This window comes from Stegostoma tigrinum, chromosome 24, assembly GCF_030684315.1.
Source record: "Stegostoma tigrinum isolate sSteTig4 chromosome 24, sSteTig4.hap1, whole genome shotgun sequence".
Classification (NCBI taxonomy): domain Eukaryota; kingdom Metazoa; phylum Chordata; class Chondrichthyes; order Orectolobiformes; family Stegostomatidae; genus Stegostoma; species Stegostoma tigrinum.
In genome coordinates this window covers 29,678,486-29,706,032 of record NC_081377.1, presented here as the reverse complement: position 1 = coordinate 29,706,032, position 27,547 = coordinate 29,678,486, and the positions used below count along the sequence as shown (strand labels likewise).

Below are 27,547 nucleotides of genomic sequence, written 5' to 3'. Positions count from 1 at the left end.
TTGGCGAAACTGCAGTTCCCGGCGTGCTCCAGGTAGCCCTAGCTCGGGCCAGGGAAGTTTCCAGTGACTGTTCCGCGAGCAGGCTGCAGGAACGAAAGAAGTGGAAGGTAATTAGCCCTAGCAACGGAGTATTCCTTGTAATAGCTTTCGTTAATCGAGGAAAATGTTGGCTGAAAGTTTAAGGAGCCAGCCGAAACTTTTAGTTTCCCCTTTTTGGGGGAAATTTTAGCTGAATGTGATTCAAATGAGTTACACCCGAGTAACAATGGTGTTTTTTTTAAAGACTCGAAACGTCCTGCTCCTCTGATGCTGCTTGGCCTGCTGTGTTCATCCAGCTTGACACCTTGTTATCAGGGAATGGTCAGTGTTCAGACTTGGAAAAATGGACGAAAGGCTTGCAGCAAGAATATACGGTTTAAACGCATCTTATGTGTGTGGCTCAGTTAGGCACGAATTGCGCAATAGATCTATGTATCCAAACAAATGCACCAACTGTGTTCTGTACTAATATGCTTTTCCTTCAGTGCAGTCCGAACAGAGATATAGAGAGGTATAACATAGAAACTGGCCAGCCTTGTCGCTTTATCCTCCGCTCAGTTAAGTTCCAAGTACTAGATTTCTTCTTTATAGCTTTCGATTCTGAGGCACAGCTGTTATTTATTTTGATGGTGTCTCTGTGTTGGACGGAATGGTACCCTTCAGCTATTGTGAAAAAGTGAGGAGCTGGCTGGTGCCCACTGAGTCCTATATTATGAATTTTGTTTTTAAGTGCTCGTATACTTTTCCATATGATAGAAACATATTGTTTTAATTGTCAGGACGGGTCCCAGGATGCTGCTGTTTCGTGGGCGTTGTGGTTAGAGTATTGAACGTGAGTGAAAACACACTTGCTGAAAATCTTATCAGTGCCAATTTAGTGGTTGGTCAGCAACCCAGCTGATGTTTATATAAACACTGTTTATTGTATTATAGAGAAACAGAGGAACTTGGAAACATCATGGTGTGCTCTGGAGATTTCTGGGCACCTGATGGGTAATGGATCTGAGGCTGTGCTTTCTATAATGTTCCAATTCTAACTTGCTTGCTCAGATATTTGCTTTATCCAGTGAGTTTTTGAACCCCAGTTGACAAACTCCAGGTTTGAGGCCAGCTTAATGTTGTATGATTCTCACTGGAACTGCTACGTTTTGCTTCAGAATCAGTGGGTTAGGGAGAGGAAAAGTTACAGTTCTTACTTTTACTCCTGTCCAATAATCTGTTTCGAATGGGGTGTGAGAGTATGGATGTTTGAGGGGAAACTCGGCTCAGGTTTGATTTCCTCCATTCCACAGTCAAATTTTCTAACAGCCTTTGCTTTGTAGACTCTTCATGTTAGAAACGGTACTGCCAATAGATGAGAAGGGGGGGGGCAATAATATAGTAATATTATCACTGGTTTATTAATCCAGAGACCTAGGTAATGTCCTGGGGATCCAGGTTCGAATGCTGCCACAGCATATTGTGGAATTTAAATTCCACAAAAAATGAGAAATTAGGAATTTCATGATGTCCAGGAAACCATTGTCAAATGTCAGAAAAGCCCATCTGATTTGTTTTTGTCTTTTAGGGAAGGAAACTGCCAACCTTACTGGTCTGGCCTACATGTGACTCCAGGCCCACAGCAATGTGGTTGATTCTGAAGGACCTCTGGCCAGTTAGGGATAGGCAATAAATGCTGGCCTGGCTGGCAATGCTGTCATCCTGTGAAGGAATTTTTTTAAAAAAGTGCTTGTGGAGCAATTAGAGGAAATGTTTGAGGAGCAATTATCTTGATTTTAAATTAATGAAAAAAAGCGAGGATTTATCTAGGAAGGAAGTAATGAACCAAGTTTGGAGGCTGAAAAAGAATGCAGAAATATCTATTACTGCATTTCAGAAGTGCATTAGAGTTGATTGAAACTGCTGATCCTTCAATTCATTTGGGTTCCCACAGACTTGCAAAATCTTTTGTGGGTAGACAAGGATGTAACTACATGTTGCAGGATTCACACAATGGGATAAAGTTCAGCTTCGGAGTCTGGAATGATTCAGTCGCTCTGTCATTGTTATTTACAATACTTGGGCAACAAGACAAAACAGTAAACATTATTTTTGTTGTCTTGTGCATTATAGGAAGTGGATTTGACACTACAATTTGAAAGAATATGGGTGGGGCGCAATCCCTGGGACTGCCTTCTGCAAAAGGACCCCACAACGTTGGCTGCACAGACGTCATGATTGATAACAGCAGACAGGTAAGGTGGAAATGTTTCAGTAGGGAATCAAGGTTAATAAACAGAGTTACTGCAGTATATCTGGTCTGTGGTGGAGGTAGTGGATGCATGAGTCCACTAGATGATGTGCAAATCGAGCGGGCTGCTTTGTCCTGGGTGATATCAAGCATCTTGAATGTTGTCACAGCTATACCCATCTAGACAAGCAGAGATTGTCCATCACACTCTTGACGTTGTGCTTAACACGTGGTAGAATGGTTTTGGCGAGTCACCTGCTTTAGAATATCCACACTCTTACCTGCTCCAATATCTATGCCATTTATGGCTGATCCAATTAGTTCCTAGTCTGTGGTGACTCTACAGATGTTGGATTTGTTACATAGTGTGAAATCACTTACTGTTCCTGTATTAGGAGGGCAGATGCCTAGTGGGAGTTCTACACTGTGACTTGTGCAACAGAATTCTGACATACTGCAGACATCTGAAGTGGAATGGTTCTGATGCACATGAGATGAGTTCCTGATGGGGCTATAGGATGTCAGGATATTTTGTTCTTCAAGTGCAAATCCACAAGAAAATAGTAGGCCCTGCATCCGTCTGGTCTCTACTGACAGATTGCTGTTTGAAAGTGAGATGCCTCAGAAGGGCTCCGCTCAGTCCTGACGTATTTTCCAGCAGGTATGTGAGAGGTGGGTACTGGATTGGTATTCCATCTCTTTCCAATTTCAACCTTACCATTGCTGACTAACTAACTAAGCATCATATGAATGCCATGTACTGTTCCAAATATCACATCTAGTTCACTCACTTGTTTGTATCTTTTCAAAGAGATTTATTTTTTAAAAACTGAAGTTGCCTTCCCTGGGTGGTGTAACCACTAACCAAATACTGCTTCCTGCTTTATAAACATGAAAACTGAAACCCAAACAACCTTTTCAATGAAGTCATTTGTCAAAACTGTGGATGTACCTGGAAAGGTAAGGATTGTGTGCGGTCCACAGGTAGACCACTTAACATATTGTGAAATCAGGCCTTCAACAGAATAAACTCGATGCTCTATTTAACCTCAGCCCTCGCAGAAATAACATAGGAATAAATAGATGCAATTAGCTCCACTGAACGTATTTAGTTCTTCAAACATTTTTCAACTCGCAGTGAGGTCATGACTGACTGACTTAACTCTCTCCTCAGCTATAAAACTGTGGAGTGTTGTTTGTTCGTGGATTTCATTGCTATATAGTCTGATACGATAATGGAAAGTAAGGTGGGTTGATTGCACCTGATTACCTTTCTTTTTGCAGACTCTGTTTCAAATAATAAGCAAGTTCTTAACATTTACATCAACAACTGTTTATTTGCGTGTTCTGTACTTTTTAGATTTTGGTGGCTTGCATCACTTCTTTATCGCTGTTTGTCATCTGTTGACTCTGGCTGTGAAATGCACGCACCAAAGTTTGTCTTTGGCTGTTTTATGATTTAAAGTCAGTATTCAGAGAATTGCTGTTGTGCAGAAAGAGGCCGTTCAGCCCATCGAGTCTCCAAAGAGCATTCCACTAGACCCATCCTATCCCCGTAACCCCACTGTATTCTGGGGATCAGGTCCATGACTTTGCTTTTGCTGTTCTTCCAATTCTTGTCCTGTTTACATCCTTTATCTCATGAGCTTCAACTGCTTGCACTATAGATTCTTGCTTCTTCCACAAAGCTCTCCAAACATCTAGTTCTCTCTCCCTTTTAAGATGCTCATAATAACCTACTCCTTTAGCAAGTGATCAAAAACTTGCTCAATGTGGGATGATAACGTAACTTAGAAAATGGATTTACATAAAGCACCACATGAAGGAACCTGCAGTAGGCATAATTTAAAAGGCTATTTTTTTGCTGCCCATCCTTGAAAATGTGATATTGTTCCTAAAGTACCAAAATGTTCCCTTGTATGTAGTAAGTTTTTGAGGCATTAGAAATGTGTTTGATGTGAGTCACCTGCATACCTTGGTGATTAGCGATGACTGATTGTGTGATTATATTTTTCTGAAATTACAAAACTAAACTGTGCAAGAGTTGTTCTGTGTAGCAAGGTGTAAAATTGAGTTGTGGGATTGTGAACTGGTTCCTCTTGAGGTTTGTCAGCTTGTTACATTGGTCATTTTAGTTCACTTGAGCTGCTTATTTTGTGCTACTCGACAAGTCTATGTGTCATATGTCAATTAAGTTGCAGAGTTTCGCTGCTGAACGTGTTGCCCGTTGTTATACCAAAGTGTGAGCTGGACAATCCCTGGCTTCTATTTCTTTCTATTTTATTTCGGCTGCATTCTAAAGAGAAAATGGGCCTAGTACATTTACTGAGAAAGAAACACACATGACCTGAGAGAACCTGAAAAGTTGAGAAAAGGTATGGGTCAGCAAACATGCAAGATGGTCAAAAATGGGATGAAGTATTGATAACACTATTTGGTTTTATATAAATAAAGGTATGAAGATGACTAGGTTTATTCTGTCGTTACCATATCAAATCAAAAATCACAGTTTTTTCTCCCCCCCTGATGAATACAAACAGCAATTGTAAAGGAAAGGATTATGGTCAAGGGTCAGACAAAGTTAGCAGTTCTTGAGCAAAGGAACACTCACTGAACTGAGCTCTTTCTCTCTGCTGTGAAATTCTGTGATTCTAGAGGAACATAAATCGATCTCAGTTCTCTGAGTTAGGAATTCCCAGAGCCAAGGATTCTGTCACTATCCAGTCAACCCCCAGTAGAAAGGATGTGAAGAGGAGTGAATAGAAAGCTTAAGAGTGAAGTAATCTATTGGTGACCGCTTAGGTTCTCACATGAAGAGTGACCAAGTGAGTCACGCTGGGAAGCAGTTCAAAGTCAGCCGGAGCAGAAGCTTAATGAGGGAAGTGAAACATCATTTGTTACAAATGTCCATGTGACGTGCACTTATAAGATGGAGTGGTTTTTCGGACTGTCAGCAGATTCAGACTACGCTGTCATGCAATACCTGTAGGTAGCACTGACTCAGCAAAAATTTGCTGCCTTGATAGACCATATCTAGACCTTCTGTCCCCACTCGTACCACACGTTTCTTGACTTGGACTCAACTGTGCTCCTTCCAGTATCTGTCTCTTACCTGGGAGTGTTTGACAGGGCAATGCAGGGGGGTTTGCTTTGATCTAGGCTATTTTTGTTAAACATTGTTTCAAACAGTGTAAAGGCAGCTTTGCTTTGTGTCTAACTTGTGTTGTACTTTGTTCTGTGGGTACTTGACTGACAAGAAGCTTTACTCTATTGTAAAGACAGAGAATGCTGGAAATTCAGCAGTTTTGGCAGTGTCTATGGAGAGAAATGGATTTAATGTTTTGAGTTCAATGACTGGTCAGAGTTGAAGGAAGAAATGCAATGAGATATGTGCCATTGAAATGGAGTGCAGGAGTTAGGAGAAAAGGAAAGGTCTGGAACAAATTAGTAAGTGTGAGAAAGTAAATATCAAGAATGTCATATAGAAAAGGCAGACAGAGTCATTATAGTTATGATAACAAAATAAAGAATTTATGCAGAGTGATTGTGAATGGTACAGTTGTAAACAGCTCTGTCCAAAAGCAGATTAACATGAAAAACAAGATTCAAATTCACATCTTGCAAAAGAAATCAGAATCAGAGTGAGTGAGAGAGCCTATTGTCTGAAATTATTGAACCCTGCATTGACTGTAATTTACATACAACACACAGACACGTTAAGTCCAGAAGGTAAAAAAGTTTCTACTCAGCAGAGGAGATGCTGTTCCTCAAGGTTGCATTGAGCTTCGTTGTAACAGTGCAGTAGGATCAGAAGAGAATATTAAAATAGCAAACAACTGGAAGCTCAGAGTTAATCTTGTGGACTGGACAGGTGTATTCCACAAAGTAGCCACCCAATCTGTTTTTTTTTGCCTCAATGTAAAGAAGACCTCATTGTGAGCAAACAACACAGGATGTGAAATCGTTAGAAGTACATGTAAATTGCTGTTTCGCTTGGAATGTGTTTTTGTGGTTTTGGATGGTGAGGAAATATGAGATAAGAATGATTGAGAAGTGCACCAGGGTGTCACAAAGTTAAAGGACCCTGTGGAATGCTGATGGAGGAGGGAAATATTGAGCACAGACAAGGTTGCACATGGTTGAGCGTTCTGTAATCCAGTTATAGGAAGATTCCTTGGTTAAGGAAATAAGATGTATCATAAGTGCCGTTAAAACAAAATACAGCAACCTCCTCAAAAACTTATCTGCGCCTAGCCTGCAAATGTTTAATACCATTTGGACGGAGATTTTTTCTGTATTTACCCTAATTCATTGTGTACTTTATGCCAATATTTAGCACCTAAAATCGATGTTGACATTGAATTTGTCTGTTGTTAAGTTTTGCAATTCTTCACACTTCTTTGCACAAGACCAATCTTGCAAAAGGAACTGTTTCTCCCAAACTGTTAGCTTTCAACCCTTGACACCCATTTCATGTCCTTGATATAACTTGCTAAGAAAATAATTACCTCATGACTGAAGGTTTCCTCAGAACACTTATGAGGGAAAAAAACCTTGAAGAAGGTGGTTGGCTTTGACCTGTATTAGATTCTGCTGGAACTTGTGCTGCATGGTGAAGAAATGCCTGTTTTGTCACAGTTGGAAGAAATCAATTGCACACAGATATAATGCTCTTGAAATAGTAAAAATACCTAATGTGGAACGTTAACTGGAGAAGCACCCTAATTGTGTCTAAAACTCAGGAACTAGATAGATTCTGGTGATGCAGTGATAGACTAGACTCAAAGGCCTGGATTCAAGTGTGAACTTAGAATATGATGGGTATTTAGATTTGTCATAAAATGTGCAAAGTACATTTTTCAAAGAAAGCAAACAAACTCGAGAACTGATGTAAAACTCAGAGCTGGAAGTTATTCTTTAGCTATTTCCAGGCCTGATTTGGACTAATATTAAACTGAGGCACTGTGTCTGTTCCCAACTAAAACAGTTTTGAAGTTCAGTGACACAATTTTGGTAACAAAAACTTGTTCTCCCCAGACTCCTGGATGATATTTATCTTTCAACCAATGTTATGTGAAACAGATCATCCAGTTTTTATCATTTGGCTGTTTGTGGGTGTTTTCTGTGTACACATCGATCACCATAATTCCTGTATTGCAGATCAAAGTACTTATCTTGATTGCAAAGTATTATGGGAAATTCTTAGGTCTGGAAATGCAAGGATTTCTTTTTGTTGCTTGCTCGTTTTGTATCCTTAAAAACAAATTTCAATTTGTTTCAGGGCAGTTTCTTTCGTTTGTACTATCCCTGTGAGGCCAGTGGCGAAGTGAAGCACCCACTATGGATTCCCCACTACGAGTACTGCAGAGGCCTCGCAGATTATCTGAATAGAGATAAGAGGTGGTGTGCCCCCCTGCTCAACATGGCATTCGGTGAGAATAACCCAACATAATGGCTGAGGTGCTAATCTGTGCATCCAAAATAATTGAGCAGAAGTTTCCAAATTGGAGGACATGTCCACAGAGGGCAAGAGCATATCAGGGGTGGGTGTGTATTGAAAACAGGTGTCAGTGGATGTATGCAAAGTGTTCTTTGAGCAATCTGGTGAGAGAGCCAGCAATGCGGCCATCAGAATCAAAACAACTGTATTTTGTACGGAACACTTGCAGTAATCTTGGTCATTTGGTCCTAGTGGAGTCTCACGTACTGATCATCATTGGCCTCGATTGGGTCTAATGGCCAAATCCTGAAGTTGGTGCGGAATCAAAAGTACCCCTGATGTGCTGAGCCAGCAATATTTAGCATGTGGACAGTTGTTCTCACCTTAACATTCTTGGCCTTTTATCAGAAGGTTTGAGTCCCATGGTTAAAAGTTAAGAACAAAATGCAAGCTGACGGATGTAGTGCTAGTACTAAGATAGCAACTCTAACAGTACAGCTCATCTTCTGGATGAGACCTTAACCTCAGGCTCCTTCAGTTCTCAGGTGCATGTGAAAGATCCACTGTCACAGTCCAAAGCAGATCAGGAGTGTTCTCTTTAGTATACTGGTCAATATTTATCCCTCAACAAATGTCAATAAAACAGGTTTTCTGGTCATTAATTCATTGCTGTAAGCAAATTGGCTGTCAGATTTCCTATGCAAACAGCACTGACTTCATGACAAAAGTACTTCATTGGCTCTCAAATAGATTGGAGTTTTGGTTCTTGGCCTCCTGGGCCATGAGCTTTTGTACAATGCCCTTTTGTAGAGAGGAACATACCAAGTTATTTCAGTGATGTATCATCAAATCAAGTTTCACACTGATTTTAATGGATAATCAAAATCTCAGTGAATGCTATGGGTTTTAAGGATATTCTTATAAAGGAGGAGGGAGAAAGGCTGAGAGGTTCAGGAATGGTATTCCTGAGCTTAGGGCTATTCAGGTGGAGACATGGTCGTGAATAGTGAAGAATTGAAAACTGGATGTATAAAAACCCAGCAGTAATGCAGTGTGGAGGAGTTGTCGGATCAAACGAGGTTTCAGAGAGACACAGTGTGAAACCACAGGAGATTTAAACAGGGGATGAGCTTTTTTTAAAGTTGAGGTGTTCCCAGGGCAGGAACCAATGTACATTTGTAACTGATGGCTGAATGGAATCTGGCGTAAATCAAGGTTTAGGCAGCAGAGTTGTGACAAATCGCAAACTTATGCGGAATGGGCAAAGTGAGAGAGAATTGTAATAGTCAAAGTAATAGGTAATTCGGCTTGGGTGATGGTTTCAGTAGTAGATCAGCTGAGCTGAGTTAGTTAATCTCATAGGATTGATTCAAGTTATACTTAAGGAGTACAGATGCTGAGGGAAAACAGCTCTCTCACTGGACAGCAAGATGTGGAGCAAAAGAGACACAAGGCACCTGGGAAATTTGAACAATTGGTAGGTCATACAAGAAGTGTGAAGAGATTGTGCCTTGTGTAAAGGGAAAATTGATCTTGTCCATTTCCCAGAACTGCTTGTTTATTGTGATCTGCCGTGGTTTTGTGATTTCATTATAATGGTATAAATTATTGCCAATTGGTTTAAAATATCACCAGTCTTTGTAACTTCATCTTAAAATCACAGTCTAGACCAAAGTAGTTATCATACCAGTAGCAAGATGTTTTAGAAATCCAGAAGAGAAACAAATGTAAAGAAATAAATTTTACTTTTGCCAACCAGCATTATCTTTTTATGCACCACTTTTTTTTATCATTCTGTAGGTTATTATGAAGTTCCAGTTGGATGGGATGCTCCTTTCAAAGCTGCAGAGAAGTACCCACTGATTATATTTTCTCACGGCCTTGGGGCTTTCAGGTAAAGTGCCAAACCTTATGACAACTGGTTTTCATTTCTGAAACCTGGAAAATCAGAGTCCCGGTAGGCTATTCAGCTGTTCAAGCCTTCTCCGCCATACACTGTGATTATCGCTGATAATCCAGCTCATACCCTGTTGTTGATTTCATCCCATACCCTTTTTGATCCTTTTAGGGCAAAGAACTATATCTAACTCCTCTTGAAAACATTAAATGTTTTGGCCTCAACTGTATTTGGTGGTTTGAATTTCAAAGGTTCACCACTCTCTGGGTGAAGTAGGTTCTCCTTACCTCATTTCTAAATGGCAACTCCATCTCCTTAAATTGTGACCCCAGTTCTGGACTCCTTCATCATTGGGAACATCCTTCTTGTGTTTATCCTGTTAGAATTTTATAGGTGTCTATGAGATCTCACCTCCACTTCCCTCAATCTTCTAAACTCCAGTGAATCTGGTCCTAACGAATCCAGTCTCTCTGAAATTTAGATTCTGTCAATTTTGCCACAACTTGTTTATTTCCACCAGTCTATTTGTACAGCCAATATTCCAAGACTAATAGAGTCGTAGAGCACAAAAACAGACCTTTCGGTTTAACCAGTTGTACTGATTGGAACCAGGTTGACCTCGTTGACTATAAAGTCATTGGGTTTGTTAACCTGGACCAATCAGGAAAGCCCTAACTGACTAATATAACCAAGAGATGAGACCCTCCTCAGTTCAGGGACTGACTCCGAGCTGGCTGGCCACAGTGCACAAGTAAATAAAGGGTGACTTGGTGACTGAATACCAGGCGCTGTGCAGTTATTTCAGTGGAGACGAGAGAAAACAGGATGGGCCTGAAGAACCTTCGGTCGCTCCAGTCATCTTGGAATTAGGGTCAGAATTTCCAGCATCGTGCCTTTATTTGGGAAGCTTGACTCACTTAATCCTGCTGTTGAAGACTGGGCCACTGCCTGGAAAGAATGGACACTAAAACCTTCTAAGAGTTGATAAAGCTGGTTAAGGAGTATTAAAACCCCAAACCACCTCTAATCCTGAAACGATATTGGTTTTATTTGGCAGTTAGAGAACAGGGGAATCCGTATCAGGATTTTTGACAAGGTTGAGACAACTGGCAGGGGTATGTGATTCAGGGTTAACCCTGAATAAGATGCTGAGACACAGTTTGGTATGTGGGATTAATGATGTAGCCCTGTGGAAGTGCCTACTAGCTGAAGCCCAACTGGAATTCAAACAGGCATTGCAACTGGCAATATCATTAGAAAATGCTGTAAGTGGTGCATGCGATCTACAAGACATCCCACTGAAAGTGGACTCCCTTACTTCTTGGACTGTGCTTGGAAAACTCCATTTGAATGTAGGTCATCACAGAGCCTCGTGGAAGGCATACCCTGAGCAAAGGGACCCCACAACGAAGCCAAGCCTCAGCCAAATGGGTAAAAAGTTCTTCAGGATCTGGGCTAGCAAGCCATTGTAGTTGTTGCTGGTCTGCAAACTTGAGATAGCAAAAGAGTCCTATAAGGCCTGACTTGAGCAAGAAAACTTGTAGGCTGGTACCCAGGAGAGTGCACACCCTGAAAAGTCACCCTACATGTGGGTTGGAACAATTAAACTGTTTAGTGACATCCAAATTGGAACCAATTAAAATTACCATTTGGTTAAATGGTACCCCAGTTCCCATGGAGATCCGTACTGGTGCAGCTGTATCTGTGGTTGCAGAATCAGTCTTTAACAAGATTCACTCGAGACTTCAAACCTTAAGTTTGCACAAGGTCTCAGCCAGACTGGAAACATACACTGGGGAACCATTGCAGAGTAAGGGAATGACTTCGGTTCTAGTCTGCTATGAGAAGCAGTTGGTGCAATTACCACTGATGGTAGTACAAGGCTTGGGCCCAAGCCTATTGGGGTGGAACTGGTTGAGGAAGATTCACCTGAGTGGCTTAACTTTTTTCAATTAGAATATGCTGCCTCAGTGAAGTCCTAATGAAATACCCAGGAGTATTTAAGGACAGGCGTGGGACTATCAAAAGGGCCAAAGCCACTTTACATGTTGACCAGGAAGCAATTCCGAGATTTTGCAAGCCCTGCCCAGTGCTATTTGCCTTGCGAGCAAAAGTAGAGATGGAAATCAGGCAGCTGGAGAGCAAAGGAATCATCAAACCAACGCCGTTTGCAGATTGTGCAGCAGCTGCATACTGATTGTGAACCCTGACAGCACAGTTCATTTTCGTAGGGAATATAAGCAAATGGTAAACCATTTCTCACAACTGTAAATGTAACCAATCCTTTACTTAAAGGGCTTGTACGCAAAGTTGGCAGGGGGTTATCCTTTATGAAGCTGGACATGAACCATGCCTACCTACAGTTGTGACTGATGAGGAGTTCCAAAAGTATGCTAGTTAGTACCCATAAGGGTTTATACCAATATACAAGACTGCCATTTGGGGTATCATCAGCCTGCACTCTTTTTTTCCAGCGTACCATAGAGAACCTTTTTACAAGGGCTACCCCAGGTTGCCATTTACCTAGATGGTGTTCTAATAACGGGGAACACCAATACAGAGCACTTGGAGAACTTGGACATTAGCGCTTAAACATTTCTCCCAGGCAGGTGTACGCGTTAGAGGGGAGGTGTGTGTTCCAGGCACTCAAGTGACCTACTTGGATTACAGAGTCCATAAAACTGGATTACTTCTAATAGAAGAGAAAGTGAGGGCACCAAAGGAGCCCTTGTACTGGAGGTTAGGTCTTTCCTCGGGCTAGTGATTATTACGGAAAATTCATATGTAACCTGGTCTCCACCTTGGCACTGTTACACCTGTTATTGAGAAAGGGTCAGCCTTTGAAATGGTCGTGTAGACAAGAAGTAGACTTTAGGGAAGTGCAAAAGCAGCTATTGTCATCTGAGGTGTTGGCTCACTACAATTGAAGTGAGAGGTAATGCTGAGTTGCGATGCCTGCCCGTACAGTATCAGGATGAGCCAATGGAGAGGAACACCTACTAACGTATGCTTCCTGGACTTTGGCTCATGCTAAACACAAATATGCCCTGATAGAGAAAGAGAAGGTTTGGCTGTCATCCTTGGTGTTAGGAAGTTCCACCAGTATCTTTACAGACAGGAATTTGTCACAGTAACAGATCACAAACCCCTGCTGAAGGAAGGCATGGTGTGTTGCCCATAAAGCTTCCACTAGAATTCAGTGTTGGACCCTGACTCTCTGACTCTCTACGAATTAGAGCACCATCCAGGAAGCCAGGTGGCTAATGCGGATGCCTTGATTCCCACTGGCAGATACTCGAATGGTGCCTTCCTGGAAGAGTTCGATTTGGTTTTCAACTTCCTTCAGTTCCTGAAGAGCATAAAAGGACCTGGCCCTAGTTAAGCCAAAACAGCTGGTGGTAATGTGGGAAACAGAAGGGCCACCATTAACTTGGATTGAAACCTTTCTGGACCGAGCAAGACTGGATCACCCTGGAGAACAGCATATTACTACGAGGAGCAAGAGTGATTGTCCCAAGTAAAAGTTGCCACCAGATAATGGTTGACCACTACCAGGGTCATCCAGGGGGTTCCAAGATGAAGATGCTAGCAAGAAGCTACATCTGGTGGCGAGGGTTGGATGCCAATATAGCTGCTTTGGTGGGACAGTGCCCAGAGTGCCAAAAAGGACAAAAGTTGCCACCAGTAGCACCCCCACATTTGTGGGACTGCCCTGGAGAATCCTGTACTTGGTTGCATGTTGATAATGCTAGTCCTTTCACAGGCTCAATGTTCCTAGTCATTGTGGATGCCCATTTAAAGTGGTTAGACATGCATAAAGTTCATTCTAAAGTACTTCCCTAAATGAGGGATCCAACAGTTGATTGGTTATCTCTCTATCCATCTTTGTTTCCTTCTCATCTCTCTCACTCCTTTTGCCACTCTCTCATTTATATATATTTTTTCTTATCCTCTCTCACGTTTTCCCCTCTGTAATGGTATACCAGTATCTCATAGCCTCCTTTCCCCATGTGGTAGTGTGTTTCTTGCTTGTAGGCCTTAGCTATCCACTCTTTGAATCCAAGACCCTACACCACCTGCTCAGTCCTCATAAGAATTGTGTGCTGCCCTCTTCCTTTTATATGACTGTTCCCAAGCCCCCACTGACAAGGAGTGGGTAGCCAGTTGAGCTGTGAGAGGACCATGGTGCTAAAACAGCTCACTTTTGAATTGTTTTTCATGCGACAGGACCGTGTACTCTGCTGTCTGCATCGAGTTGGCATCTCAAGGATTTATTGTCGCTGCTGTCGAGCACAGGTTAGTGATTGCGAGAAGGCCCTGAAATTTTTGTAGCATTCAAGTACATTAAAGGAGCTCACTACCCTTTTAGTTCGGCTATTGAATGTCTGTTCCAAAGTGGGATCGTGCATTAGGTAATGCCTTCTGCATTATATGCTGTGTCAAACCCTCAGCCAATGGAGATAGGTGGAGCTTTACTTTTTGTCTATTCTGTGCCAAAATTGTTCTGCACCTGAAAGTTCTGAACATAGAAGACTGGAGTGAGTGAGTAGGTTGTGTAAATGGATTCAGGCCAAACCATTGCATTACTTGTGCTTGGATTTTGCTAACGTAAACTTCATGTCTTGCTAAACTAGATGCACAGCTTATTTTACAAACCAGAAGAACTCCAGATACTGGAAATTGTAAAGAAAAACAGAAATTGCTGGAAGAACTCAACTGTTATGAGGAAGGGTCACTGGACCTGAAACGTTAACTTTGATTTCTCTCCACAGATGCTGTTAGATCTGTTGAGCTTTGCTGTAATGAATTCATTACAATTATCTCTGAGGCCCATTGATTTTTGTTATCATTTGTTTTGGATCAGAGATGAATCAGCCTGCACAACCTTCTTTCTGAAGTCTCCTGTTGAGGATTTGGAGCCATCGACTGGGGCAACAACTGCTGTGCAGCAGCCTCTCGAAGGTTCTGGGATTCCACTAGCCTCCCCGCCTGAAATGGATAAAGAATGGCTTCCCTTTAGGAAACTAGACACGGCCAATGAAGATTTTGCTTTTCGGAATAAACAGGTTTTGCTTAAAGTCCAGGATTGCTCCTGTGAATATTCCAATTTCAGTCTTCACACTGGGAAGGGGCACTAAATATCTCAGTAAATTTGCTTCTTGACTCCCTGGTTATGTTTCTCTGCAGGAATGCAACTTGTAATGACTGATTTTAGTGGTTAATTTTAGTGCTGGGAATCACTGTCTGCAGCTTCTAATTGACATCTATTTGAACTTGGGCAGTGATTTACTTGGTTATAAATTTGACTTCTGGAGTTCAAAGAACCATGTGCCCATAGTTAGCAGGAGAACTATTTGTATTTTTTAAATGCTGCTTCCAAGATGCTATTTCATGTGACTAACTAGCAGAGGTTACAAAGAAAAAGATGCACATTTAAACAGCCCTTTTCACAACCTCAGAATATCTGAAAATGCATTATAGCCAATAAAGTATTTTCCTGAAATGTTGTATTGTAATGGAGGAACGTAGCCCTCAGTTTTCATACAGCAGAACCCCACAAGTACCAAAATGATGATGGTACAGGATACAGGGAGACCTCAGTTGCACTCCTTTGAAACAGTGCTGTAGGTTATTTTGCATCCCCTTGAGAAAGGAAGCAAGATCCCTGTACAATGTCACATCAAAAGAAAGTGACTCCAACTGTGAGGTAATCAGCTGGACTTTGTGCTGTAGTCTTGAATGAAACGTGAATTCATGACCTTGTGGCACAGGTTTGCTAATATCTCATTCACCAATCAGCCCTGTGCCCACTGACCCACAGTGGCTCCTGGTTAAGCAATACTTCAATTTTTAAAAAGCGTCTACCTATTTACACAACCCTCCAGCCCTCCCGGCCCCATGATGACACTGAGACCCTACTCTCGGCTTCTGGAGTAATTCTGTTCTTCTGAGACTCTCTGATTTTAATCGTTCCACCATTGGACTGAGAGGAAGTTAGATTTCTTCACTCAGTTTTTATTTGAATCTTTGATACGCTCATCACCAGAGGTGGTGAAGACCTTCAAGGGTGAAATCTGTGGAACTTGGAATGTGAAAGGAATGGAATGATCTAGTGAGAGTGCAGGAATGTGAAGTTGAAGTAAACAATCAGGTACTTCCAGATGGTGGAATATGCTCAAGGGGCAAGAATGGCCAACTCCTCCTATCTATGCACTTCATCTTACTGAGAGCTATTTTGCAGGATATCTGCTGGCTTGTTCTTGGCTTCTTCTTTCTCTACTTCTGTCCTTTAAAAGTTTTTTCAGTGTTTATAAAACCAATTGTGCAAAAGCTTGGGAAGTTGGGAATAGGATGTATTTAGTCAGGTGAAATGATTTTGCAGGGGTTACTAGAAAAGTGGAATGCACCATGCAAAGCTTTTGTGGCTGTCCATATGAATGGGTTGAAAAAGAAAACGACCAGGTTTTTGAAGGGAAAAGAAATATCGTCGATAGTTGCACTGACTGAAGAAATTACGAATTTATTGGATCATGGGAAGAACAGGCCTTCCAGCCCTGCGAACCTGTACCATGATTTGCCTTTGCTCTATGTCCCTTGGGCTCGCACATGTTAAAACATCCACTGATCTCAGTCTTGAAAATTAACTCCCAAAATCTACAGTGTTTTTAAGGTAAAGTTTGAGAATTTCCACAGCACATTTTGTGAAGACAACTTCTCTATTTTAAAGTTATGCCCTTTCGATTTGATTTCCCACCAGAGGAAATATTTTATCCACATTTAACATCATTGAATTCTTTAAAATTTTTAAACATCTTAATGTGATTACACCTCTCAGATATCTGGACCTGAAGAAATATAAAGCAAATTGTGGAAACTGTCATCACTTAATCTGTTTAGGCTCTGATAACATTCTGGCGAATCCTGTTGCACTGTGATATAAATACAATGAATTACAAGTACAATACTCCTAGGAAAGGTGGAAAGTTAACATCTCCCTGCAGTGAGGCACAAACATCTAAAGTTTAAAGTTTAATCCTCCAAGGTTGCCTGAGGTCAAGCAGTTCAATGGAGGGGAGTCTGCAGGAAATGCAGTGCTCCTGGCATCTGGTGGCAGCTTTCTGTACTGCAGTAGCATTCAGAAGTATCTGATATGGGATTCTGAAGGATGGAAAGTGGCCAACAAAACTGCATTGATTTATTCTTCAAAGGAACAATGCAATCTTTTCCCAGTCTTCACACTCAGGCACTTTAATATTTTCCAAAGAAAATAGCTTCCTTCTAAAGCAATGTATCCATCCTGAGTTGATTCCTAAATTGAGCTCAATCTTCTAGTTGAAGTTTTAACAAGAATGTGTATGTGAGGCATACCCTATTTGTCTTTGTATTCAACATCACCACCCCCCCAAGGTGAAACTAAAATTCTATTAATCTCTTTGATTTCTAATTATTTCAACACATTTATTTCCAGTGATCTGTTGGCATCAATCCTTAAATCTGTCTCTATGCAGTTCCTTTTCTCATTTTTAATAGAGTGGTAAAGTGTAGTATCAGAATGATTGGAGCAATATTTGTTTTGCTGCCCTTTTTCTCTCCCTCTCTCCCCCTTTCTCCCAGATGTGCCAGCGAGTGGAGGAGTGTAGCCGGGCTTTGGATGTACTTACAGATATCAACAACGGGAAGCTCATCAAAAACGGCCTTCCTGGTCACTTGGATGTCTCTGTTATGAAGGTGGGTGTATTTTCAGGCAGACACCACCCCCCCTTTCTCTTTCCAATAAACCCAGAGCCTGATGCTATCACAATTCCCCCAAATAGCAGAAACATGCGTTTGTTCATGTGTAGGGAAGGGTTGTATTTCGAGAATAAAGCAGAAATTGGTGGTGGAGAACATGAAGAAAAATAAAGTATTCAGAAGCACCTTTTGTGATCTCATGATGTTCCAAAACATTTTACAACCAACTCAGTATCATAAGTGATGACTTAAAGTTGTAATTAGGCTCCTGAAAATCTGACTGAGCAAAAAGCATTTTCCATTATAAACTGCAATTAGCTTCTATAGGACTGACCTCATCAGAAATAAAGCTTCAAAACATTTAAACATCATGCCCTGTAACATTAAGTGCTTTGCATTACTAAATTCCTCAGCTGGCAAATAAGAGAACTTGAAAAATCAAATAAAACGAAATATACAAATATAGAAGAGATATGTTAACTTTCTATTGACAGCAGCGCACTCTTGCTACAGATCTATCTTTCCAAACCTCCCACTTGCCATACATCTGAGCCTTCTGCTTGCTGCAAACCTTCCTTTCATCTCTCTGACACAACCTCTTGCCAATCTTTGCTTGAGCCAGACTTAGTTACTGCTCCCTGACTCTCCCAATTGCTGCTTCCCTTTCCTGAACTTGCATTCCTTGACTGCCAGATCCAATCCAAAGTCAAGTGTGGAAGCGCAAGTCCTGATTGCATAGAAGTCCCCAACTTGGGGCTATTTTAGTCTGGTATTTTTCTTTCAAAACATCCCTGCTTGTCACTCATCCTCCATGGTTCTGGAGATAAACAGCAAGAGACCAGAGGAGCACTGGATTTTGACAATGTTGGAGCTCTAGTTTTAGATCAGACCAGGATATGATCCTTTAAATGGGTGCACAGTTCAGGAAAGTGAATCAGGAAACAAGGGGTCCAGTTAGAGACAGCGAGAAGCAGAGGCTGCACGATTTGAGAGTCAGCAGTAAAAGGGGTGTGACAGTGAGCTAGAGAGGCCATTGGATAGAGGATCGAGAATAGCAGAGGCTGCTCCAAAATGCTGCCAATCCGTTCATGCAGCGCGATGTCAAGTTGGTGTGAAATGACTTTAAAACGAATCCCGTAACACTAAGCATGAATGGATGCCCCATTAACCATAAAGCAAAGCACTATTAAATTGGCCAGCATTAAATGAGCACTTGTTCTTAGTTGAGTGTACGTTGTAATCAGGAATGTATGGATGAACATGGGGATGTGAAAATAGATTAAGTTGTAAATCATAATTAGTATTTTATCCAATTATTTGAAGTGAGTAAGATTGTGGTGTGAGAATAGGGAATTGGAATCAATAGAATAAGTCAACAAACTGCCTACCATCTACATGATTGGTTGATTGCTTTTGTACAATGCTGCATCGTTGCATAATTCTACAATGATAATCTACATTGCTACTGCACTGATATTTTTCCAGTTAGAATGGGCACATCGACATTAGACAGAGGGAATGCATTTCAAATGGACTTGGATCAATGGAAATAGAAGGCACACGATTGGCCAATGGCTTTCACTGCAAACAACCACAGGATTAATGTCCACAATAGATACTGACAGTCCATGGCTGAGGGAACCAAGCCTCCTGCTGAGACCAGCTACATCAGTGGCTTTTGGGGATTGCATCAGGACACGTTGGATTTGTGCGTGCAGGAGTGCATTGCCCACCTGTGGGTGGGAGGTGACTTGGGAGGACTGAAATCTGAGATGATGCTCTTTGTTTCCACAGGACTGCATTGACCTGAAGAGGGTTGCAGTGATGGGTCACTCATTTGGAGGCTGCACATCAATTCTGGCAGTCAGTAGGGATTCACGGTTCAGGTGTGTCTAATGCTTTTGTTTCAATCACTGTATCAGGGGAAGCATAATCAAAAAGTGCTATCTTCAGAAATATTTTTCACCCTGCTAATGTAGCATTGTGGTGAGGCATATTGGCTTCATGCTGTGGAATGATTCAAATGTGAAACTGTTATCACACCCAGAGAGACTGTGATTTCCACCGTGCTATTAGTCTCATAAAATGTAGAATCTTTGCATGAAAAGGTAAAGATGGTTAAAGTGAAATGTCTGTTAGTGGGCTGTCTGCCGTATTAGACATAAGACTGAATTGTAACTTATTCCCTGACTCCCCAGAGACTCCACAACCTACAAAGTACCAGATAGGAATGAGTTCAATTTTCTTTGCTTGTTTTGTGTGGGTAGGATGCAGTAATTCCTGGGGAAGCTCGATATCTTCCAAGATTGAGCAGTTGCTAAATTGGCACCCCATCCACCCAGGTAAATGTCCACTTCTTCCCATACCCAGAGCCCAGCAGCTACAATGTGCACCGTTTATAAGATCCCTGGTAACCTGTTGTCAAGGCTTCTTTCGTTAGTATCTCCCAAACCTGTAACCGCATCAATCTTCAAGGGCAGGGGCAGAACACCAGCTCCAAATTTCTCTCCAAGTAATGTACATGTTCTGACTTGGGTGACCACGGCCTGTTCCTTTTTTGTCACTGGTAACATCCCATAAGTGGGGTTGAATTTGGGGAGGTTAGTAAGGAGAGCTTTGGAGACATTTGCCACTCAAGTCTAAAATGCAGAGGTGCGTCTCATCTGACAACATTTGTAATCACCTTTAATTGGGTGTGGGAGAAGTGAATACACTGCTCTTTTAGTGTCTTTGCAGAATGATAATTTGTTTAAGTGCCACAAAAGGCAGGATTGAAAAATCTGCGCAGAGCAAGCGTTTTGGGATCCATTAGTTGCACTTGCTTATTTGTGACGTGTATGATGCCCAAATCTCATACGTTAGAGAGATCATTCTTCCTCACTTCAGACAACTCCAGCAGAACGTGACCACTGTACACATCTTCCCCTCACTCTCCCTGTCTGCATTTTGCAGGGATTGTCCTCTCCGGGACACCCTAGTCAATTCCATGATCACCAACAGCAGAGTCCCCTTCCCATTTAGCTGCAGAAGGTGCAACACTTGCCCCTTCCCTTCTCCCTGCTAACCGTCCAAGGGCCTAAACCATCTTTCCAGGTGAACCTTGTGTATCACATTCGCTGCACCCAATGTAGCCCACTCTACCTTGGAGAAACCAAAGGCTTTCTGGGTGATTGCTTTGCAGAACACCTCTAACCTGCGCACAAGCATGACATTGACCTTCCTGGTGACTGGTCATTTTAACACAGTGTCCTGCTCACATGCCCTCATGTCTGCCCTTGGCATGCTGCAGTGTTCCAGTGAATCACAGCACAAACTGAACGAACAACATCTCCTCTTCAGACTAGGCACTCAACAACCTTCTGGACTTAATATTGAGTTTAACACCTTCAAATTGTGAACCAACTCCCATTTTCATTCCTTTCTTTTAGCTTTACTTGTTACATTCTGTGCCACCATGTTCTCTCTCCCCTCCCTTTAACCTGGAGGGACTGTCTTCTCTTTCAAATCTGGCAGTTAGAAACTGCTATGAAGTCGGGGGTCAACCCCCCCCCCCCCCACCCCCCCCCCCCCACCCCGGCCATCCCCACACCCGATAACTAAAACCAAAACACCCAAAAAAAGCTTGCCTCACCTTGTAATCTGTTATGAAGAAATGTGAAAAGTGGCATAACCTGCCTCTCCCTGCCATCTTTCATAAAGGAGTGGTTGAGTGAAAGAAATCCCTGAAACTCTGCTGATCTTCAGTCAGGAACACATTTCTCTGTCAAATTCGTATGTCAGAAATATTAGCTAAGACTTCTGCTGTACCTTTAGTTAGATGGTGGTTACCCTGAGAGCTTAAAGAATTCTGTTGGAGCCAGTGATTTGATTATTTTATACCTGAGGGATGTTGTCTTGGCAGATGACCGTTTACTCACCACCTGAGTTTCAAATGCTGCCGCCTTTTAATTCCTTGATGACTTGTTAATTTCTTACAGTAGGAATGGTTCTAGGTTGTCAAAGCCATCAGATTTAAATTTAATTAGTTTTTAGTTTCCAAGTGCCTATTTTAAATTAATTGGCTGATATTCAAACTGGTTGCCTTCATAACAAAACAAGAGTACTACCTATTTACCCGTGACACAGCCTTTTGATACAATGTCTCAATTTTGAGAACTCCCTGTGCACCTGATGTTGCCTGCAGACTGTTTTAAAAACCTCCAAGCCTAGAAAAATCATGTCATCTTTTAAAGGGACCATGCATTTTTCCCCACTATAAGTTTACAAACATCAAATACTTCTACACAACTTAACAACATACCATTGTTCTGCCATTCTCACATTCTGATCTCTTAATCTGAACTGTCAACAGCTTTTCTCCATCAGCACTCTACACCCTACTACTGCCACAACTACACGCCCCCCCCGCCCCCAATTATAGCATAAATGCAACCCCTTCTGCCCTGATGAAGAGTCGTCTAGACTTGAAACATAAGCTTGCTGTCTCTCCGTGGGTGCTGTCTGACTTGCTGTGATTTCCAGCATTTGTTGTTTCCAGTACAGATTCCAGCATCTGCAGTAATTTGCTCCTATGTTGTTCTCTTATGTTTGCCTTGCTCGTTACCTGTAAGTGTTCTCTCAACCTGCAGGTGCGCAGTGGCCTTGGATAGCTGGATGTTCCCACTGACTGACGATATTTATTCCAAAGCATTGCCTCCTGTGTTCTTTGTGAACTCGCAGAAATTCCAAACCAGTGACAGCATTGATAAAATGAAGAGGCTGTGCTCTAATAACAATGAAATTAAAATTATCACCATAGTGTAAGTAAAAAGAGGTGTGCTCTAGTTAGATTGCATTCTATAGAATTGAATGTCAAGGATTTGGAAAGAAATTAGAAAGAACTTTGAAAGTATTGCATTAATACTTCATTGGCTATAATGCACTTTGCATATCTCATAGTTAAGAAAGGAATTCTATAATTGCATTCTCTCCAGGGTGGTTTGAGCTTCTAACTCCGATATGACTGAGTTGTGGAATAAAGAGCAAATGACAAACTCATACTACGTTGTATCTGTGGAAAACGAATTGCGGCCCTGCTTATCTAGCAACTGACGGTGTAGGTGACATAGCAGTTATTTATGCACAGCAGGATCTCATCAGCTGCAAACAATTGAATGGCAAGATGTTCAGTGCCAGACAAAGCCACTGATACAGCCAGTGTTAATTAGTGGTGAAGCACATGCTTGTATGGAGGGAGGTGCGGGGGTGAGATGCCTTTTGCTGAAAAGGCAGGGGATTATGGGCACCTCAGTCTTTTTTTCTGCTCTAAAATATGCTTCTGTTATTGTAAGTTTCTCCTTTGCTGGCTTGTTTCAGAGGGTCAGTGCATCAGAGTCAGACGGACTTCACACTACTGACTGGCCAGTTGCTGAGCTTGGCATTCGAAACAAAGGGAACCATAAATCCTATAGAGGGTCTGAACATCACCAATAGGGCCTCTCTGGCTTTCCTGCAGAGACATTTGGGTAAGATGATCCTAAAAATACCATTAGAATCTTACACCACACATGGAGACCATCCAGCCCATAGTACTGTAGCGGCTCTTTGAAAGACCTTCCAACGTAGCCCACTCTTTCCGCTCTTTCCTTGGAGCTCCATAATTTTCTTCTGTTTAAGTACTTAACATATTTCCTACTGAAACCTACGATTAAATCTGCTTCGACTACCTTTTCAGAAAGTGCATTCCAAACCATCACGTTCTTCTCCTCTCCCCTTCTGCCAAATTTCTTTTTTAATTTCTGCCCAATGAAAAAGAACAGCTTTGTTTGTTTGCACAACCAAAACCTCCTGTTTGAACAGCACCTTGCAAGCCCACACTGTCTGCCATCCAGCAGAACAAAGGCATCATGTACAATGGAGACACATTGCTCTCCCAAGTACATTCCAAGTCCCCCTCATCTTGACTTGTACATAAATTAAACATTCTTTTATTGTCATTGGATCAAAACCTTGAAACTCCTGACCTAACAGAAGTGTGGGAATACGTTCACCAGAGGTTTTAAGATGGCTCACCACCATTATTTCTAAAGAACAACTTGGATGGGCAACAAAGGCTGGCATTGCAATACTGTTCACATGCGAAGAAGTAGTTAACCCTCATAATGCACTGTGCAATTGAGCAATGCCATGTAAATCCAATTACTCTGCTCACTGCAATGCATGGGTGCAGCTCCAAGCTCTGGGTGTGCAATCAGCTACGCTCAGCCTATTGGAAGTGCTGAGGGGTGTGGGTGGAGGAGTGGTGGTAGGGAATGGACACTGCTTGAGCCAAAGAGTTGGTGCTGGGTTAGAACTTGTGGCCTACAACTAGCACCGTTGCAAAGCCTGTTTAATCCGATAATTGTGCACTTAAGGAACACATGTACAAGCTAAAGCAAGCAAGACTTGTGAAGACAGTATCTCATGGTAATAACAAGGTTATTTCCCCAGCAGCTCCACAAGACATGAGTTAGGCCACTTTTACAATACTGTGTTCAATTCTGGCTTCCTTGCTATAGGAAAGATGGAGTTAAATTTGAAAGGGTTCAGAAAAGATATACAAGGGTGTTGCGGGGATTGGAGGGTTTGAGCGAGAGGGAGAGGCTAAATAGGCTGGGACTTTTTTCCCTGGACCATCAGAGGCAGAGAGGTGGCCTTATGCACATTTATAAAATCATGAAGGGCATGGATAGGATGAATGGCCAAGGTAATTTTCCCAGGGTAGGGGATTCCAAAACTAGAGGGCATAGGTTTAAGATGAGGGGGGAAAAATTTAAGAAATTTAAAAGGGGAAATTTTTTCACTTGGAGTGTGTGTGTGTGTGTGTGTAAAACAAGCTACCAGAGGAAGGGGTAGAGATGGGTACAATTACAACATTTAAAAGGCATCTGGACGGACATACGAATAGGGATATGACCCAAATGCTGTCTAATGGGGTTAGATTAGTTTAGGATAACTGGCATGGATGAATTGAACCAAAGGGTCTGTTTTCATGTTGTACAATTCTATGACTGTAAATGCATATTGTCAAAGATCATGACATCATACAAATTATGTACAATAAATCAGTTCCAGTCATTTGCAGTAGTGGAGTTTCCAGACATGATTGACAAGAGAAAATTGCCAAACAATCACCACATTCAGCCTAAAAATGCAGCCAAAACAGAGAGCCTAAATGATCTGCTTTAGGTTCCTGTCCATTGATAACCACCAGACAGTAATGCAATGCAGGTAATATGGTCCAAATTTTTGGCATTCAATATCAGGGTCAGCACTAGATGGGATTAAGACATAAAATGCTATGTTGTGGCAAAACTGTTTTAAAAATCTCCCACAAAAGCTATACATATTTTTTGTTTTCTTCCCATGTCCTCTAGATCTACAAAAGAACTTTGACCAGTGGGATGCCCTTTTGGAAGGGGTTGGAGACCATGTGGCTCCTGTGAACTGAATCCTATCTTCAGGCTTAAACCATCTTGGTGTTTGACATTGAATCCAACTGGTTATTGATGTGAATGCTGATGAAATTGTACACCGTTGACCGACTCTCCATCGGTTAAATACTCTGATGTCATGTCTGTGATCCTGAATGACACATGGTGTGGTATTGCTGTCACTAATGCACACCTCATTTGCCCTGATTCTAAATGAATACATTTGGCTCCCTGTTGAACAATCTCAATATTCAGCATATGACAAACTCCCTTTAAACAGATAAGTTAGAGAGAATCATTTTTATTTCCTGAATGATGGGGGATAGCGTTTGGGCTGGCTATGGTGCGGCAGTCACTGAATGTAAATTGGCATTCATTTGATCTGAGCCTTTGCAGCAATCAGCACTTTCAAGAGCTGTGAGGAACATAGTTGCCATGTGTTTTCATTGGGCTGTAGTTACAATGCTGAAATGTAGTTGTCAAGAATTATTTGAATCCAAGGAAATGGAAATATTTGAAGATTGCAAAGGGTTGTTGTGGACAATGGCAATATCTACATCATTGAGAAATGTAGGGAAGTCTAACCCTGCATAGTTTTGCTTTGAAGTTATTTTTGTGTATTTTTCAAGTACTGCTGGGATTTCACTGCTCTGTCCAGCAGTAACTGGCACAGCGTTATTCAACAGCGTTCATATATTAGAATCATAAGTGTTTCTAAGAATTAACTAATTGTAATTTTCATGCTAGGATTTCTGTAATTCTGATTTCATTCTTCTAAGAAAGTCCAATTGTGAGAAGCTAGTCTACACTTTGATCTGCATAGGAGGTGCAGAAGTTGAGGAGTCTGTCGCACTGTAGGTTGTCGTCTTCAGTAATTATGCAGCTTAACAACTTCAGAAAGCATGAAAAATCACCAATACTGAGTGGTTAAGTCACATGAAAAAACAAGTTTACATTCATTTATATTGAACAACTTCATGTCATCCTGAAGTGTTTTGAAGCTAATTAAGTATTTTTTGAAAATGTTGTTGCTGCTGCTTTATGTATCTAATTTGCACACAACAAGATTCCACAAAGGGCAATGCCTGTGTTATTTAATGATATTGAAGAAGGTCATCTTCCATCCCAATATGCTGCTCTTCCCATAGTCCCATGTGCACATTTACATACAAATCAAGTAAGCATTGTAGGTCAAACTCCCTAAAGTGAATTATGTGAGATCTTAATGATTAATCTTGTAAATTAGTGATTACATCATTCTGTTGGGAAATGGATGAAACTTTATCAAAGAGGTACATTTTAAGGAGTGTCTCAAAGGGGAACAGCAAGGAAGAGAGGCAGACAGGTTCATGGAAGGAATTTTGGAACTCCAGAGCAGGGGTGTTGACAAGAGTCGTCAATCCTGGAATGAAGAAAATTGAGCATGTGCAAGAGGCCCGGTTAAGGAGCACAGAGATCTTAAAGGGCTGTTAGGCTTGGGAATGTTGGAGGTGGAGAGTGAAGAGGCCAGGTAGAGATTTAAAACAAGGTTGAGAATTTTGAAATTGACATGGTTGAGAGAGTGAATGTAGGTTAGTGAGCACAGTAATAAATGAATGGGGCTTAGTTCAAGTTGGGATAATTGTTGTAGATGCTGTTAGTTCAACCTACTCTGACTTATGGGACGCAGAATAATTCTGGATTCCCACTCCCAGTGCTGGCTATTTTCAGGGGTGTGGGATAAGGGCTCTGGTAGTAAATTTGCACCCTAACCTAGCTAGTTCTAGTGCAGGGGATAAGCATCTCCTTTGCTCAAATTTTGTGGAGTCAAGCCAGCTTCTTAATAACATATTGTTGATGGATTCTGAATTCAGAAACCTTTATGAAAGGTATATTTAGAAAGCCTTACTCCTATCACCTCCCTGTCTACTCAGCCAGTGTGCAGAACAAATGAGCCATATAATAACCACACTAAATTTTGAATTGCTTATCACTGAGAAAAGAAAAATGTAAATTCAAAATTATTTGTTGAAAGATAAAGGTGTTAATATGGCAGACCCATTCTACAGTCATAGTCACAGATGCATACAGCACAGAAACAGAATCTTCAGTCCAATACGTCCGCGCTGAACAGACATCCCAATGTGATCTTGTCCCATTTTCCAGCAGTTTGTCAATATTCCTCCAAGCCCTTACTATACATATAACCATCCAGCTGTTTGTAATTGCACCAGCCTCCACCACTTCCTGTGGGAACTCATTCCATACATGCACCACCTTCTGTGTGAAAATGTTACCCCTCAGGTCCTTCTAGTTTTGGACACCCCAACTCAGAAGAAAGACCTTGGATAATCACTCTATCCATAACTGTTGTGATTTTATAAGCCTCTATAAGGTTACCCTTCAACCTCTGATGGTCTAGGGGGGAAAAAAGCCACAGTTTGTTCAGCTTCTTCCCAATAACTAAAACCCTCTAGTCCTGGCTACGGCCTTGTAAATCTTTTCTGCACCCACTCCAGTTTAATAACATCAATAACTGAAGCTTTTACTTCACACCTATTGATTTTGTCCAGGTATTAAAATAAAAAGCAAAGAAATATTAACTTCTTATAACCTCAAAGTTATCAATAAATCAAACATTCCAGACTGTGAAAACTGACTCTTGTTGAGCTAATCTGTCTTGAGCCTTGGAGCTCAGCTATGCATTCATCATATCGGTACCTGACAAGCAAAACAAGAAAACCAGACATCTATTTCTCCAAGATAATAAAGTGTGAAGC

General features: G+C 41.5%; 1 protein-coding gene across 2 annotated transcripts; it reads left to right on the top strand.

Moving 5' to 3' along the window:
• On the top strand, positions 1 to 27,547 carry LOC125464957 (platelet-activating factor acetylhydrolase 2, cytoplasmic-like). 2 transcript variants are annotated; one of them, XM_048557925.2, is made up of 12 exons: positions 46 to 107; positions 819 to 871; positions 2,152 to 2,273; positions 7,551 to 7,701; positions 9,510 to 9,603; positions 13,834 to 13,902; positions 14,471 to 14,672; positions 17,221 to 17,334; positions 19,132 to 19,223; positions 21,966 to 22,136; positions 22,693 to 22,841; positions 24,732 to 27,547. In XM_048557925.2, exons 3-12 carry the CDS (start codon positions 2,184 to 2,186, stop codon positions 24,803 to 24,805), a joined length of 1,206 nt encoding a protein of 401 aa, XP_048413882.1. In that variant the 5' UTR covers positions 46 to 107; positions 819 to 871; positions 2,152 to 2,183; the 3' UTR covers positions 24,806 to 27,547. The 2 variants fall into 2 exon arrangements, with proteins under 2 accessions (XP_048413883.1, XP_048413882.1); XM_048557926.2 differs by lacking the exon at positions 819 to 871 and having other exon boundaries at positions 1 to 107.